This window comes from Doryrhamphus excisus, linkage group LG13 (genome assembly GCF_037039965.1).
Source record: "Doryrhamphus excisus strain RoL-2023G ecotype Guam linkage group LG13, RoL_Dexc_Guam_v1.1, whole genome shotgun sequence".
NCBI lineage: Eukaryota > Metazoa > Chordata > Actinopteri > Syngnathiformes > Syngnathidae > Doryrhamphus > Doryrhamphus excisus.
In genome coordinates this window covers 3072284-3089359 of record NC_136369.1, presented here as the reverse complement: position 1 = coordinate 3089359, position 17076 = coordinate 3072284, and the positions used below count along the sequence as shown (strand labels likewise).

Genomic DNA, 17076 nt, shown 5'->3' with positions numbered 1-17076 from the left:
CTGTTGTTTTATCACCTACTCTATATCACCATTGCTGCCAGCACCCCCTAGTGGACCTCATGGTATTACACCCAAACACCAACAATGGAGATTTGGATTATTTTACACACAATCATATTTTTAGAACTGATTCCTATACATCAAACATGAATAATTACTACTTTTAAGTGCGTTAAACATATTTATGCGTTTTAAACTGTTTTTAACCATGTTAACTTATTGTATCCTTTTCATGTACCTTTGTATATTGGCAAGTCACATTTCTTGTTTTGGCAGATTGTTTTGTTTTTAAGAAGTGTATCCAAAAAAAAAACGTTTGGACACCCCTGAGATAGATAACGCTAAAAGCTCTGCTACACACCTAACAGTTATTCAAATAGAACTATTATCTAACTAATTATCAGGTCTCCCACTTCAATGAATTCTGTTGTTAAAATAGCAGTGTTATCACAAAGTCATCTGGATGGAGCACATTCAGACGTGAACAAAGCATCCAGTCAGGTCCTCGGTGTGAGTATCTATTGCTTATTGTGCGAACATAATCCCCGAGCACGCATGGAGCAGTGAGTGTCTCGTTTGTCCCTCTGGAAACCCACAACAAATGTTTGCATGGCGGATGTTCAAGGCCTCACTCAGCCTGTGACGAAGGGCGAGAGGGCTTGGCAGAGTCACGAGTTATTTTAGGAGGATACTTTCATTGGGGCGTCACTGGTGATGGTGAGATGGACCTTATTTAAGCCAGCTTGGAGCCTCTACTGTAAGACAGAAGCATCAAGGGAGCGAATCAAGGTAGGCAACTTATCGAAGTAGTGGACACTTCCTGGAGGTGTCCTAATACTTTTCTCCATGCATTCTATTTTAGTCATATTTAGGACTAGGACTTTCTATTTGGACTAAGATGCCAAACTGGGGAGGTGGTGCTAAGTGTGCAGCCTGTGAGAAGACAGTCTACCATGCTGAGGAGATCCAGTGTAACGGGAGGAGCTTCCATAAGACATGCTTCATCTGCAGTGAGAACACCTTTTCTTTCCTTTTTACGTCTTTTAACTGATAACAGGGGCGGCACGGTGGTCTAGTGGTTAGTGCGTAGACCTCACAGCGAGGAGACCAGCGTTCAATTCCACCCTCGGCCATCTCTGTATGGAGTTTGCATGTTCTCCCCGTGCATTGCAGACACATTCCACATTCCAAAAACATGCTAGGTTAACTGGCGACTCCAAATTGTCCATAGGTATGAATGTGAGTGTGAATGGTTGTTTGTCTATATGTGCCCTGTGATTGGCTGGCGACCAGTCCAGGGTGTCCATACTATATTTTTTAATGTTAATACAGGTTGCTAACTTTTGAATATTAAGTACATGCACGCGACCCTTCTCTGGGAGAAGCTTTGATACTTTGTTGTAAAAGTCTGATCACCTCATGGTGAGCTTAGATTTATAATCCTTTATTCATTCATTCATTCATTTTCTACCGCTTTTTCCTCACGAGGGTCGCGGGGGTGGTGCTGGAGCCTATCCCAGCTGTCTTGCGGCGAGAGGCGCGGTACACACTGGACTGGTCGCCAGCCAATCACAGGGCACATATAGACAAACAACCATTCACACTCACATTCATACCTATTGACAATTTGGAGTCGCTAATTTACCTAGCATGTTTGTGGAATGTGTGAGGAAACCGGAATACCCGGAGAAAACCCACGCATGCACGGGGAGAACATGCAAACTCCATACAGAGATGTCCGAGGGTGGAATTGAACCCTGTGAGGTCTGCACGCTAACCACTCGACCACCGTGCCGCCTCCATTCATCACTTAGTAAGTTCAAATTAACGAGGCGATACTACAAATCTGTCAATATTGATGTTTGGATCCGCCCACCTGTACAACAAAGAAAATAAAGTAGAGTAAGGATCACATGACCGACTGCAGCTGCCCAGTCCAGCGGATGCCTGACTCTGTATTATATGCACAAGCATTTGTTTGGTAACCGTAGTCATGCGGGGATGACGGCTCTGTTCCAAAGAGAGCTTCTGAGATAAGCTGCTAAGTGTTCATCTTTTCTCCAAGCTTCACCTCACGCTCCCATTTTGCTATATATAGAAAGTCAACACATGTTGAGTGTGTGTGTAACGGCTCTGATGACTGATAAAACCTGCTAGCCGGTAGCTTTATTTAACCAACACTGTTCATGTTCATTAATCAATGGGCCAAACACTAAAATACTCCTAAATACTGGTGAAAGTCAGAGCTTTTCTTCTGTCATGAAGCTGCTGACTCGGTGTCCGTGCATTTTATATTGACGGTGACTGCTAAATAACCCGCCATGGGGCCAAAGAAAGTTATGAGTAACAGAAATTTGATGAAGAAGATCAGTAACTGTTTTGAATTCCATTTTGCCAGGATATACAGGATGCCTACATCAATAATAAGTTCCATTCATTCATTCATTCATTCATTCATTCATTCATTCATTCATTCATTCATTCATTCATTTTTTACCGCTTTTTCCTCATGAGGGTCGGGGGGTGCTGGAGCCTATCCCAGCTGCCTTCAGGCGAGAGAGGCGGGGTACACCCTGGACTGGTCGCCAGCCAATCACAGGGCACATATAGACAAACAACCATTCACACTCACATTCATACCTATGGACAATTTGGAGTCGCCAAATTATCACATTATCAGTATCACTGCCCTGGGCTTTGACACAGTATCATTTCGGCCTTTTCCCGTATCATTCATGGGCGGTTTCTAGGGTACAGCGCCAATTAATACTGTAGTATGTGATAATTAATGTTCTCTTCCATAACAGTTGTGCATATCCCTAATATTTTGTGAGTAGTATATCTGACGTCTCCTGTCCAGTGAGCTGCAGGAAAGGACTGGACAGCACCACAGTTGCAGCGCACGAGTCCGAGATTTACTGCAAGTCCTGTTATGGCAAGAAATACGGGCCCAAAGGTTACGGATACGGACAAGGAGCTGGAGCCCTGAGCTCTGATCCTGTTGGATCACATGCGGGCCAACAGTCTGATGAGTATGTTTGCAATGAGGCTGGCGACTGCATACACGCATTGGTACAGCCTCACATATGACACAATGTGTATTTGCTATCTATTCCTACTAGCTCGAAACCACGGCCGTCTTCCACAAACGCTACTTCCGATAAGTTTTCCCAGAAGTTTGGGGGGTCTGACCGCTGCCCTCGCTGCTCCAAAGCTGTCTATGCAGCAGAGAAGGTGATGGGAGCAGGGAAGGTGAGGACTGTTCTGCTTAAGAATGAGAACAACAAAGCATATCGACAATATACGGTACTGAGGAATTGAACATAAAGTGGTCCCTCGCTTCAATGTAATTGTAAATTATGGTTCACTATGGAACATTATCGTTCATTCATTCATTTTCTACCGCTGGAGCCTATCCCAGCTGTCTTCGGGCAAGAGGCGGGGTACACCCTGGACTGGTCGCCAACCAAGCCAATCACAGGGCACATATAGTCAAACAACCATTCACACTCACATTCATACCTATGGACAATTTGGAGTCGCTAATTAACCTAGCATGTTTTTGGAATGTGGGAGGAAACCGGAGTACCCGGAGAAAACCCACGCATGCACGGGGAGAACATGCAAACTCCACACAGAGATAGCCGAGGGTGGAATTGAACCCCGGTCTCCTAGCTGTGAGGTCTGCGCGCTAACCACTCGACCGCCGTGCCGCCTGGAGCATTATCAGTCAAACAATATTATGTATATTATGAGATATTACTTTAACATTCTGCATGTACAGTCAGCCATAGGGTGTCTGACATAACATAGTGAAAAAAAAAAGTTCTCCATTTCAGTGTGGAAGTGGTGCATTTTTGGCGTCTTAATTTGTCCTTCTCCGCCAATCTTGACCTGCATATTACAGTTGTGCAATGTGTTATAAACTAAGAATAATATGTGTGTAATGGTTACTATAGGGGTGTTATTTCATATCTACAGAGGTCTAAGAATGCAAAAAAAAATTATTTAGTATTATTGCATTTTGTCCATAGGTATGAATGTGAGTGTGAATGGTTGTTTGTCTATATGTGCCCTGTGATTGGCTGGTGACCAGTCCAGGGTGTACCCCGCCTCTCGCCTGAAGTCAGCTGGGATAGGCTCCAGCACCCTCGCGACCCTCGTGAGGAAAAAGCTGTAGAAAATGAATGAATTAATGAATTATTGCATTTTTTATTTTTCAATAATTAAAAAATAATTTTTTTGGTGGAGTTGTCCTAACTTTCCCCATAATTTGCATTTATTTTAGGAAGCTACCACATACTTACACTAATTTCTGTATTCAAATGTTTGTGTTTACAGCCTTGGCATAAAACATGTTTCCGCTGTGCCATTTGTGGTAAAAGTCTGGAGTCAACCACAGTGACAGACAAGGATGGAGAACTATACTGCAAAGGTGCTCTTGTTTATCACATCATCTGACTTGTCTGAATGTTTCATTCTGAAATATGGAAATGGAATGGAAATTTTAATTCAACATATTATTGATTCATATTCATGTGATTTTTCTCTTCAGTTTGCTATGCCAAAAACTTTGGGCCAAAAGGGTTCGGACTGGGCAATGAGGCCATGCTGGAGGAGCCTTAAACTTTATTACGCCTCTTACATTTCTCTGGCTTGTTTGAAGTAAAGCACATTTATACCAAAACTAACAGGAAATTGTGTGTTCATTTTAAAAAGTTAACTTTTTTATTGTTTTTATGTGTTCAGAAATAAAAAGAAATAGAACAAATTAAAGTACTGGCTGTAGAACAGGAGTGTCTAAAGCAGGGGTCTCAAACTTGCGGCCCGCGAGACGCTACTTTGAGGCCCCTACCTTGATACCAAAGTTTAATGTTGAAATGACTTAAAGTTGTGTGCACACCGGACACAATTAACATGATTTTGCCCCGCCCATACTGTTACCCTACCCTGTTACCCCGCCCTGTTTTGCTTTGGATTAGCAATGAAGCTAAAGGCTTATGACGCTGGGTACAAATAAATGCAGGAAATGATTTGGAATAAAAGGGAAAATACACGTCAAGATAAAGCAGCCCTGGCCTTTAAAAAATGTAATGTGTGCTCCAGTGTTTGGACAGAACTCAAGAGTCTAAATAAGAATACACAGGTTGCTTTATTGGCATATTATAGTGGTATTTCATGCAATTCATACAAAACAGACTTGTTGAGCATGTAAAAAGATATTTACTTCCAGAGGACACATTTAAAAATATGCTTCATGTGTTTAACCTTTTCTCAATACAATTGAAAGTGATTTATTTTGACTTATAAGTCAAAAAGGCAGCAGCAGGCTGTACAAAAATCTAAAATATCAATATGATTCTTTATTACTTCCTCACTTCATAATGATATGATCAGTTAAAAAAATAAATAAGTACACTGTGCTTTTTGGTCCAGAGCCGCTATAAAAGGTCTTTCCATTGATCCTGAGCATTTTGGGCGGCTACACCATGTCAGTGTGTCTGAACAAGCGCTGGTCGCGGCCTGGCGGGTACTGCTGCGTCCAGTCGATAACGGCCGGCTTGATGAAGCCGCAGCATCGCAGCTGGAAGAAGGACACCACGTTCCTAAAGACGCCCAAACTATGAACAAACAAAGACAACAGTATGAGCTGCGTGACGTGTATATACAAAGCCAGGACCGATTCCAAATAAAAACAGAGTGCAGTATAGTATACCACAGGGGTCTCAAATACGCGGCCCGCGGGCCAAATGTGGCCCGCAGGACACTAGTTTGAGGCCCCCGCCTTGATATGAAAGTTTAATGTTAGTGCGGCCCGTGCAAGTTTGATATGGATGCTGTATGGTATCATGTACCCAGAAAAAAATATTACGTTTGATTAATTTTCATGTTAAAGGTTAAATAACTGTTAATAGTTATCCTCCCTATAGGTGTGGAAGTGGTATGTTTTTGGCTATTTAAGTTTAAAGGAAATAACTTGAAGGCTACCGTTTAGGTCGCTAGCTCTCTAGTTTGCGAGTTAGCATGTGTCTCAAGACCCTGCAGTTGCGCAATATGTTGTAAATAAAAAGAGTATAAATGTGACTATAGTCGTGTTTTGTCATGTCTACAGGGCTCTAATAATGCTTTGTTCATTTTAATCTGAAAAAAATAATTGGTCTACCCACCAACTATATGTGGTTTCTTAAGTTTTTATTATTTGCCGTTTTATTATTATTATTATATTTATTTATTACCGATTGATTTTCTTTATTCTTGATTTGTTTATTTATTTTTCATCTTATTTTGTGTAGAAAAATAAAAAGTAAGATATTTGAGAACAGTGGAATGTTTTATCAGAGCTTTTCTTGTAGAAAATCAAAACCAAAGCAAAGTTTATTCATTTTTCTGTGTTTTTTTTTTGGAAAACCTGATGCGGCCCAGTCTCACCCAGACCCGAGCTCCAGTGGCCCCCAAGTAAACCCAGTTTGAGACCCCTGGTATACCATTTACTTAACACTTTTGACAACTCACTTGTATGGATTTTGTGACAAGGATATAGTTTGTCTTTGCATTCTTGCGTGCATCAACAGGTTCATCCTCTCAGCTGTGGTCAGTCCCAGGAAGGCGATCTGCACCAGAAGAGAATAACTTGTGTCAGATTGTATCTTGGAGAAGTTCAATTGCTTCTCCACTTGTAATGTTACGTTTTAACACTGCAATATTTCTTCAGGACAGGAATCCTTCATAAAAAAAACATCAATGGTTATATGAGGCTTTACCTGGTAGAGTTGTAATAGCAGTATGATGCTGGACCAGCAGGTGTGGTATAAGGCCAGCACGAAGACACACAGCAACCAGGGAGAACAGTCCACAACGGCAAAGGCCACGCCCACCAGCCCCTGCTCCTCGTAGTGCAGCTTGCAATGTGTTGACCAGTCTGGCGAGCAAAACAGGAAAACCGTTGGTTGGTGGAAACAAGAAGGACTCGACAATAACGATGTACCGATGGCCCGGGGCAAGTTAAAACAAAATTGGGGCAAGTAAATCCAATCAGTGATATTCCCGTCGTGCAAGTGCACTTTGGCATGCTGTACTGCAAAGAGTTTTTTTTTTAAGCGGTTCTTGTTGGGTGTTGGTAAAACACGGACTGCGTAATAAAAAAAAAAAAATTCTCACCTTTGCTTCACAAATTATTGTTTGACCATTGAGCATTTTTTTCTGGATTAAAAACACTTTACTAGTACACAAATGTGTCTATTCAATAATGTTTCATTGTGGTGCACAAATTATAAATATCACTGCTTACTACGACTACCATGTGTAAGGTAGTATGGCATGCCATGTTAACATACATCACAATTTTTCAGACATTCCTCCAAATACAATGCATCAGTACTATTATCTGATGAATTATCAGCATATATTGATATATGATATCATTATGGCGATCTTTTCATTTTACATGGGGCAAGTAGTTCTCACCTTAAGGATTCCCCATGGGCAAGTCATTTTTGTTTTTAATGTAGAGCCCTGACAAGGCTTATATACAGTATAGCATGTGACAGCTATGCGGTGACTCACATGTAAGACAACCATAGAACATCCACAACCCCATCAGCACGAGAGAGAGCAGAAACAGGACAAAGTAGACATGGTTCCTTGCACCTAAAACACAGAAAAAACATCACATTCAGGTGCTGCTCGTCCAACACATAGCTCCGTTCAAACCGCTGGAGAAGATTAGCCCATAAAGAGAGCGAGAGACTTCGTCAGAGAATTCAACTACAAACTAAAATGACTAAAAATAATCGTAATTCATTTCAAATGTTGGTGACCTTCTTCCAGGTGGAGGAACCCAATCCATAAGGTTCTTATAGAATTTAAGCAAGACATTTCTTGAAATTTTTTTTGTCTATATGTGCCCTGTGATTGACAGTCGAGTGTGTACACCGCCTCTCGCTCGAAGACAGCTGGGATAGGCTCCAGCACCCCCGTGACTCTTGTGAGGAAAAGCAGTAGAAAATGAATGAATGAATTTCTTGAAAATTTTTTTTGTCTATATGTGCCCTGTGCGGTCGAGTGGTTAGCGCGCAGACCTCACAGCTAGGAGACTAGGGTTCAATTCCACCCTCGGCCATCTCTGTGTGGAGTTTGCATGTTCTCCCCGTGCACGCGTGGGTTTTCTCCGGGTACTCCGGTTTCCTCCCACATTCCAAAAACATGCTAGGTTAATTGGCGACTCCAAATTGTCCATATGTATGAATGTGAGTGTGAATGGTTGTTTGTCTATATGTGCCCTGTGATTGGCTGGTGACCAGTCCAGGGTGTAACCCGCCCCTCGCCCGAAGACAGCTGGGATAGGCTCCAGCACCCCCTGCGACCCTCGTGAGGAAAAAGCGGTAGAAAATGAATGAATGAATGTAATATATTGAGATGGACATGTCGATGTGCCCTGTGATTGGCTGGCCACCAGTCCAGGGTGTACCCCGCCTCTCGCCCGAAGACAGCTGGGATAGGCTCCAGCACCCCCACAACCCTTGTGAGGAAAAAGCGGTAGAAACTGAATGAATGAATGAATGTGCCCTGTGATTGACAGTCCAGGGTGTACCCCGCCTCTCGCTCGAAGACAGCTGGGATCGGTTCCAGCACCCCCGCGACCCTCATAAGGGTAAGCGGTAGAAAATGAATGAATGAATGTAATATATTGAGATGGACATGTAGATGTGCCCTGTGATTGGCTGGCGACCAGTCCAGGGTGTACCCCGCCTCTCGCTCGAAGACAGCTGGGATAGGCTCCAGCACCCCCTGCGACCCTCGTGAGGAAAAAGCGGTAGAAAATGAATGAATGAATGTAATATATTGAGATGGACATGTAGATGTGCCCTGTGATTGGCTGGCCACCAGTCCAGGGTGTACCCCGCCTCTCGCCCGAAGACAGCTGGGATAGGCTCCAGCACCCCCGCAACCCTAATGAGGATAAGTGGTAGAAAATGAATGAATGAATGGACCTGTAGAGGATATATGACCCGTTTGCAATAGATCCTTAATACAGCAAAGCACTCATATCATAATAGAAGATCTTTGACTTGCATTGTGTCAATAGATTTCTGTTTAGGCCTGTTCACTGCTAGTTGGAGGGGGGTGTCGCAACACATGTTGCGGAAAATGATATTGATCGTAACCAACCAATAATAATGCCGAGACAGACGTTGCTATGCAACAAATTCTATGGAAGGTGTCTGGACTGTTCTCAAAGTACAAGCTGTCAAAGCAGACAAAAGTCACTCGTACCAATGCAGGTGTTGGTCCAGACCGAGTGGTGGTCCTGCTTTGCTACGCAGGCATCGCATCGAAGGCAGTGGCTCGCTCTCACTGGTTTCTTCATCTGTGAAAGTATTGATAAGAGTAAGTTAAGGCTGTCGCTGCTCTTGTCGCGTTCTTTAGTTCAGCGTCTTACCATGCAGGAAGTACAGAATATACTGGGGTCCAGACAGCCAGCCTCAGCCAGCAACAACACATTCTAAGACACAAACAGACAACATGGTTATTCCTAACATGTTCCCAATAACACAATTACCACACTTTGGTGATTGGAGAAAAAAAAACCCTCTTACCATTTTTTTCTCCTCCTCAGTTGCTTTGACAAAGCCAGGGTCGGCCCTGCAGGCACGAAGGTAGTAGTAGAGCAAAGCAGTGGAGTTGAGAGTGAAAAGAATCTGAACTGTGGCACTGTGTCCATGTGGGGTTAACAGTTAAGAAATGCTTCCAATCTTCGGCTGATAATATGAAAATATGGATTCTAACATTGATGTGTAAACTACCAAAGGTGCTAACAGTAGTGGTAGAGTTATTCTCAGCATTTTCTCAAGTCATTCAAGAAAAGGATATCTGGCAGGAACCAGAGGCACCAGGTGATGAACATCCAGAAAATAGAGGCCATGAGAGTTGTAGCTGGTAGAATCAACTGAAATTGAGCAGTGGGGAAATTCCTGTTTAGACACAAAGATTTAGATCACATACTGGGGTCACGCCATTGGAACTGTACCGGTTGCAACTTCAAATGGTAAACAGTCGTGACAAAAAATGGATGCGAACCTGATGGCCAAACTCATCGCACCAATTAAGCATCCTAGCAGGATCGCTTTGAGTAACCAAGAATCTGAATTCATATCCAATATGGCGGCGACACAGCCAAACATGACAGTGCAGAGCAAGAACTGTAAAAATACCTGGGAAAAAAAAAGAAGCACAAATCAGTAAATGATAAGACGTCTGTTGACAACAGAGCAGTGACATGTTTGAAAGACGTGTGAGCATACTTTGTATTTGCTGACAATTCGTGAGCAGCGTGAGCTGGAGCGAATCCTTTCCTGTTGGACTTGGTTGAGCACATGGATGAGCAAAGGGCTGTGAACCTGGTGTGCTAGGTCCAGTGGTGTGTGACCCTGACGGGAATACAACCAAAAGCACATCACAGATTTGATTGCCTAAGAATCCGTTAATGTAGCAATTACTATATATTATTTACAATCTTTGTGCTTTTTGTGTTTGTAACAAAACAAATGTATCTTTATCCAGAGTTTTATGATGGTGGGATGTGGGAAGCAAGATGGCATCTTGGTGTAATTTGAAAACACAAAACAAATATGTTAAGAAATGCAAATGGTGGTGTAGTAGATAAGGTTGTGCATAATCGTGCATAAACTTTCTGCCGTTACTGTTGACACCGTGAGGTTGGTGTTTTGGGTTCATGGCCTCCCGTTCCTCTGATGATAGCTGCAAATTAAGAGTACTTCCTTAAGCAAGCTGAAGTTTGCCTATGGCTACAGTAATTATTTTGTGACTCAAGCTCAACAATCACCACAAAAGCAGCAACATCACTACATTGGCAAAATTAATTGACAATTTTCATATTCTATTCCCATGCTACGTGTTCTTATTCTCAGTTAATTGGACCCCTGTGCACTTTTGACAAGTGATGGAAAATGGCTAGACATCCTGATCATGACTGCAATGCTTGAATAATGTCACATCAATTGTTACTGTGCCCCTTTTGCATGTTGCTTCCGAGAGACTCACATTAACGTTTTCTTGGTCCAAGCTGGCTCCGGCCTCGAGTAGAACATACGCGGCGTCGACGTTTCCCGCCAGAACAGCACAGTGGAGGGGAGTGTTCCGGTTCACTTTGTCCACAGCGCTAACAGAAGCGTTGTTTTTGATTAAGAAGTTAGTGGGCTCCGGCCTGCAACAGGAAAAACAAGGCATATTGAATTGAACATTAAGGCACAGCATTGTCCGTGTGTATAATACATGGTATTTAACACACGTTTACACCTCTCTGACCCTGAATGTGCCTGGATCCACATCCATCAGTAAGAACGAATTGAAATTTAAATACTTTCACAAAACTGAATTGCATCTTATTACCCAATTATTTTCTGGGCTGCTAACATCAGAGGTGTCTGTCCATTGCAGTCGGGTCCATCTACTTCCTGGAAGATGAAAAACCAATGAAGTTGCAGACCAAACTGAAACTTATCAAGTCAGTGTGAAAAATGTGTAGGGACTCTGACCTCTCCCTTGGCCATAAGATATGCTGCAATGGCCATGTGCTGGAAGAGGATGGCAAGGTGAAGAGCGCGATAACCTTCTCCATCTGCGATGGAGGGATCTGCTCCATACCTTATCAGCTGAATGACCATGGGGAGGTGGCCCTGTCTGCTCAGGAAAAAACACATAGTGTTATACGGGAGGAATTATTGACAAATCTTCAATCTAGATCAGGGGTGGGCAAACTTTTGGACTCGAGGGGCCGCATTGATTTACGGGGGGGGGGGGGGGGGGCAGACTATATATTTTACATGTAACAGTCCACCTGGTATTATTGTATCTGTAAAATTGTCATGCAATCTGCTATTATTATTTATTATTTTATATTTACAGTGAAGAAAATAAGTATTTGAACACCCTGCTATTTTGCTATTTCTCCCACTTAGAAATCATGGAGGGGTCTGAAATTTTCATCGTAGGTGCATGTCCACTGTGAGAGAGATAAACTAAAAAGAAAAATCCAGAAATCACAATGCATGATTTTTTAACAATTTATTTGTGTGATACAGCTGCAAATAAGTATTTGAACACCTGAGAAAATGAATGTTAATATTTGGTACAGTAGCCTTTGTTTGCTATTACAGAGGTCAAACGTTTCCTGTAGTTTTTCACCAGGTTTGCACACACTGCAGGAGGGATCTTGGCCCACTCCTCCACACAGATCTTCTCTAGATCAGTCAGGTTTCTGGGCTGTCGCTGAGAAACACGGAGTTTGAGCTCCCTCCAAAGATTTTCGATTGGGTTCAGGTCTGGAGACTGGCTGGGCCATGCTAGAACCTTGATATGCTTCTTACGGAGCCACTCCTTGGTTTTCCTGGCTGTGTGCTTCGGGTCGTTGTCGTGTTGGAAGACCCAGCCACGACCCATCTTCAATGCTCTGACAGAGGGAAGGAGGTTGTTCCCCAAAATCTCACAATACACGGCCCCAGTCATCCTCTCTTTAATGCAGTGCACTCGTCCTGTCCCATGTGCAGAAAAACACCCCCAAAGCATGATGCTACCACCCCCATGCTTCACAGTAGGGATGGTGTTCTTCGGATTGTACTCTTCATTCTTCTTCCTCCAAACACGCTTATTGGAATTATGACCAAAAAGTTCTATTTTGGTCTCATCTGACCATAAAACTTTCTCCCATGACTCCTCTGTATCATCCAAATGGTCATATGCAAACTTAAGACGGGCCTTGACATGTGCTGGTTTAAGCAGGGGAACCTTTCGTGCCATGCATGATTTCACATCATGACGTCTTAGTGTATTACCTACAGTAACCTTGGAAACGGTGGTCCCAGCTCTTTTCAGGTCATTGACCAAGTCCTGTCGTGTAGTTCTGGGCTGATTCCTCACCTTTCTTAGAATCATTGAGACCCCACGAGGTGATATCTTGCATGGGGCTCCACTCCGATTGAGATTGACCGTCATGTTTAGCTTCTTCCATTTTCTAATGATAGCTCCAACAGTGGACCTTTTTTCACCAAGCTGCTTGGTAATTGCTCCGTAGCCCTTTCCAGCCTTGTGGAGGTGTACAATTTTGTCTCTGGTGTCTTTGGACAGCTCTTTGGTCTTCGCCATGTTACAAGTTAAAGTCTTACTGATTGTATGGGGTGGACAGGTAACACAGGTAATGCAGCTAACGACCTCAAACAGGTGCATCTGATTCAGGATGATACATGGAGTGCAGGTGGACTTCTAATGGGCAGACTAACAGGTCTTTCAGGGTCAGAATTCTAGATGATACACAGGTGTTCAAATACTTATTTGCAGCTGTATCACACAAATAAATTGTTAAAAAATCATGCATTGTGATTTCTGGATTTTTCTTTTTAGTTTATCTCTCTCACAGTGGACATGCACCTACGATGAAAATTTCAGACCCCTCCATGATTTCTAAGTGGGAGAAATAGCAAAATAGCAGGGTGTTCAAATACTTATTTTCTTCACTGTATATTTAAATATTTTAAAAATAATAAAATATTATAATTACAATAAAATTAAAATAATAATTATTATATTATTATGTAAAATATGCAAATATAACAATAATATTATATATAATTAATATAATAATTTGCATTAATATAATAATTATAATAATCATAATAGTTCTAATAATTATTATAATAATCTAATAATAATAATAATTATTATTATGTGCTTGTGTCCCTTTTTTCAGGAGCACTTTGTAAACAACAGACCATGTCAAAAAACGAAATTGATAAAACCATCAAAAGGTTGGCTCAGGCCATGATGCCAGGTTGTATGTTGAGTTTAAATGAAATACTTTGGAAATATTGGGCGGGCCGGATGTGGCCCCCGGGCCGTAGTTTGCCCACCCCTGATCTAGACAGTGAAATATGTTGCTACTGTCATCTTACTAGTAAAGACAACTAGATTAAAATAGTTTGTTACCTTATGGCCCAATGAAGAGGTGTAGCGTTCAGATCTCCTCCGAGCTGGTCAACTATTGCCCCTTTGGAAACAAAATACCTACCACATAACAAAAGGAAACATGTCTTAACAAGGTTTTTGCTGTGTTCTTCCAGGAACATCCTCTTAGAAAATGTGACAATAGCTTTTCAAATCACATGGCAGCTTGACAGAGACAAAGATTAACCTTCCTCTTGTGTTAGCTTTCTGGTATCATCTCTTATGTTATTTCGGTTATTAAATCAGCTATAAAATACAATAAAAACAATAAGTTACCATCAAATTTGCTTCTCATGTCTTGGTTACCTTCTTAGGCTTCCTCATCCATGAAAATGTTGGTTTTAATACTTTTGGTAGGCCTTTTTTGTCACTATACCCCTCCATTTCAATTTCCAAAAATGGTAAAATGAACCTCAAAAGAATCATATTAATAAATTGAAGGTTCTTTTGTTACCTGGCTATTACTGAGGGCTATAGAACATATCTCTTAAATAAATTAGTTTTATTTATTTTCTCATTTTAGTATTAATCACTAAAGAAACATCTATGGTGTTGGGGTCAATTTTGACCCATATATATTAATGTCAAGAAAAAGTTCAGCAACAGAACTTTAGTATAAACTGAAATCAAAAAGCAGAACAGGTCCAGATCTTGGTTCACTGTACTTTTTGCCATTCTTTCCATGATCCAAATTGTAAATGTGAAATCAGCCATCAGTTAAATGAGTGAATTCCCCTCACATGTCTGGACCTTGTTTTTCTGCTGGTATACTGGAAAAGCGGTCAAAATGAGAATCCCCTGAAGCTTCCATGATGAGAAGAGGAGCTGGTTGTCATTGTGTTGGCTAATTGTACACTTATGATTTCAGTTTTGGCTCAAAATATTGCTTTATAGTCATATTATTATAACCGGGTCGAAACCGACCCTAACAATACAGTGGTCATAATTTCAACCAGACCACTTTAAAATGTAGTAAAAATTGTTTTTTTTGGTTTTATTTTGTTGAAATAGAGTCAAAGTCAAAAAGCCTTGATGCAATAAACAAATGTTATGTGATTCTTTTTCTGCATTAAAATGTAAAACGGGTCGGTGCCGCCCCTAACACAAGAGGAGGGTTACAGGACATTTTCGTACTTGACCAGCTCCAAACGATTATTGATAGCCGCCCAGTGTAACAGCGACACGTTCTCCTTGTCTGGCTGACGGACATCATATCCTGCTTCGACCAGCTCTTTACAACGATCCAAGATACCAAACCTGCAGGTAGTGCATACACCAAATATTAAAAAAAAATCATCACCAAATATTCTAGAAGAATGCTGAAAAGGCACACATACACTAAGACAACTACTTATATACCTGTGGAGTGCAATGAACCACTGCAAACACAGAAACAAATAGATGGGGTTGTTGGGCAGGTGTGAGGGGGATGGACATTGCAAAGAGTGAACTGACAGAAAGGTGTGGCTCTGCAAGAATTTTCCTCATACTTGTCGATGTAGATGAGGGGTGGCTTTGCTGTGTTCCTGATCACTAACTTCTCACAGTATTTCAACAGAAACACACTGACAGGTTTGTCCTGCCTTTATGTATCCAATATCTTGACTGCTGTGTTAAAACCAAACCCAAAAATAATAACTCAATCATACTGGACCAAAAAGAGTCAGTTACAACTTATTATTTTAAATTGTGAAAAATTTCCCGTGTGGGTTAAGTGATTGTGAGAAATTCAAAGAGTTAAAAAATTAAAATAAACACAGTATTTTCAAGAATGAACAATGTGCTGTGTTACATCTGTCTTACTGTGTTGCCTGCACGATGTCCCAGCTGCTGCTGTCATCCAGATGTGTTCGTTTCTTCGGCTGGACACTGAGGTCTAGCGCCTCGTCTATGTTTTTACAAACTTGTCCATGAGAAGTGGGCATAATCGGGAGCCCCATTCCACCGAACGCTGCAGCTCTGGGACCGTGACTGTGTGAATGAGCTGAATGTCCATGGTGGCAGCCGCCATGCATGTGACTGTGATTCTGGAACAAGTTCAAACAGACAAGTTAGTGCACAGTGATCTGAAACTGACTCTTTGCCAGAGCCAAAAGAATTATTTCTACATTATTATTCCAACAGAGGCGTGCAGGATTTCCATATCCTGTATTTAAGGACCCTACTGTACAGCAGTGGAGTGAAAATTAAAGATGTATCCTAATGACCAGGACAAAAACAGCAGTGGAATGGGTTCAAATGAGAATTTCTAATGTGTGTTAAAACGACATAAATCAAAAGATGCAATGTCGCAAAAGCTGACCCTCGTCTGCACACGAAAAGGGTAAGAGCATGCTATTTTGGACTAGATCAGGAACAGTATGAGGAAGCCGTTGCACCTAGGAAATGCACGCCTGTGCGGTCACTCAGCTAAACCTTAACCAAACCCGGTAATCAAACCTGTGAATCAGGTACCCTTTCTTAGAAGGTGCGGTGCAAACACGACTACATAGCTAGATGGAATTTGTTTACTACCAGGTAACTAGCACGAAGCTACTGAGCTCATGCTAACAGTCTGACAGTTGTGTCTCAGGAAAGACAGGTTATTCCGCCCACAAACAACTTACCGACAAACTGTCTCGTCAACGCTAACAACAAGACAATCAGTCAACATATGTCAGATAAAACGGTGACGTGTCAACACAGTCGGGAGTTAATGAATATAAACCTACTTACATCGCTTCCTTCGCTCCAATCCATTTTGCTATGAAGGAATTAAACGAAAGTTCCTACTAACGACAGCAAGGCGAGCGTCACAATTCTGTTTCCGTCTGCGGCCTTTCACAATAAATGTAAAATCGTATTTGGCGTGTAGAACAATGAAATTGATTTTGATATCATCATTATTTTTTCATGTTAGCTAAAATACAAAGTCATTTTTGCGAAGAGCAGATTTGGGCATTTTAAACAGACTACTCATATAATTAGCATTACACCATAGTCTGATTTGTCGTCAACATGTTATTTTATTATGAAACAACGGATGCTATCTTGATGATGGCCCCTATCCTGGGCACGACC

The 17076-nt window shown here is 41.8% G+C and overlaps 2 protein-coding genes across 3 annotated transcripts; one reads left to right on the top strand and one right to left on the bottom strand.

The window, feature by feature from the left end:
• Positions 1–577: 577 nt before the first annotated feature.
• Positions 578–4706, top strand: csrp3 (cysteine and glycine-rich protein 3 (cardiac LIM protein)). The gene is made up of 6 exons (XM_058089389.2): positions 578–789; positions 863–1010; positions 2861–3032; positions 3123–3252; positions 4342–4435; positions 4556–4706. Exons 1-6 carry the CDS (start codon positions 715–717, stop codon positions 4624–4626), a joined length of 690 nt encoding a protein of 229 aa, XP_057945372.2. The 5' UTR covers positions 578–714; the 3' UTR covers positions 4627–4706.
• A 433-nt stretch (positions 4707–5139) lies between these two features.
• Positions 5140–16846, bottom strand: zdhhc13 (zDHHC palmitoyltransferase 13). Of its 2 annotated transcripts, none has more exons than XM_078795662.1 (17): positions 16732–16846; positions 15820–16043; positions 15151–15273; positions 13999–14076; positions 11556–11700; positions 11410–11474; positions 11062–11224; positions 10302–10427; positions 10078–10211; positions 9871–9971; positions 9597–9721; positions 9440–9502; positions 9274–9367; positions 7564–7647; positions 6762–6919; positions 6514–6611; positions 5140–5621 (listed from the first exon to the last, which is right to left on the bottom strand). In XM_078795662.1, exons 1-17 carry the CDS (start codon positions 16753–16755, stop codon positions 5483–5485), a joined length of 1944 nt encoding a protein of 647 aa, XP_078651788.1. In that variant the 5' UTR covers positions 16756–16846; the 3' UTR covers positions 5140–5482. The 2 variants fall into 2 exon arrangements, with proteins under 2 accessions (XP_078651788.1, XP_078651789.1); XM_078795663.1 differs by lacking the exon at positions 16732–16846 and adding an exon at positions 16623–16720.
• Between the last annotated feature and the right edge of the window lie 230 nt (positions 16847–17076).

Coding starts and splice junctions, on each gene's coding strand:
- csrp3 (XM_058089389.2), top strand. CDS start 715: ATGGTGAGATGGACCTTATTTAAGCCAGCTTGGAGCCTCTACTGTAAG. Junction 1,011..2,860: donor TAAGACATGCTTCATCTGCA/GTGAGAACACCT, acceptor TCTCCTGTCCAG/TGAGCTGCAGGAAAGGACTG. Junction 3,253..4,341: donor AGGTGATGGGAGCAGGGAAG/GTGAGGACTGTT, acceptor TTGTGTTTACAG/CCTTGGCATAAAACATGTTT.
- zdhhc13 (XM_078795662.1), bottom strand. CDS start 16,755: ATGGATTGGAGCGAAGGAAGCGAT. Junction 16,044..16,731: donor ATTGGAGCGAAGGAAGCGAT/GTAAGTAGGTTT, acceptor AACTTGTTCCAG/AATCACAGTCACATGCATGG. Junction 9,722..9,870: donor GTGCCTCTGGTTCCTGCCAG/ATATCCTTTTCT, acceptor TGTTAACCCCAC/ATGGACACAGTGCCACAGTT.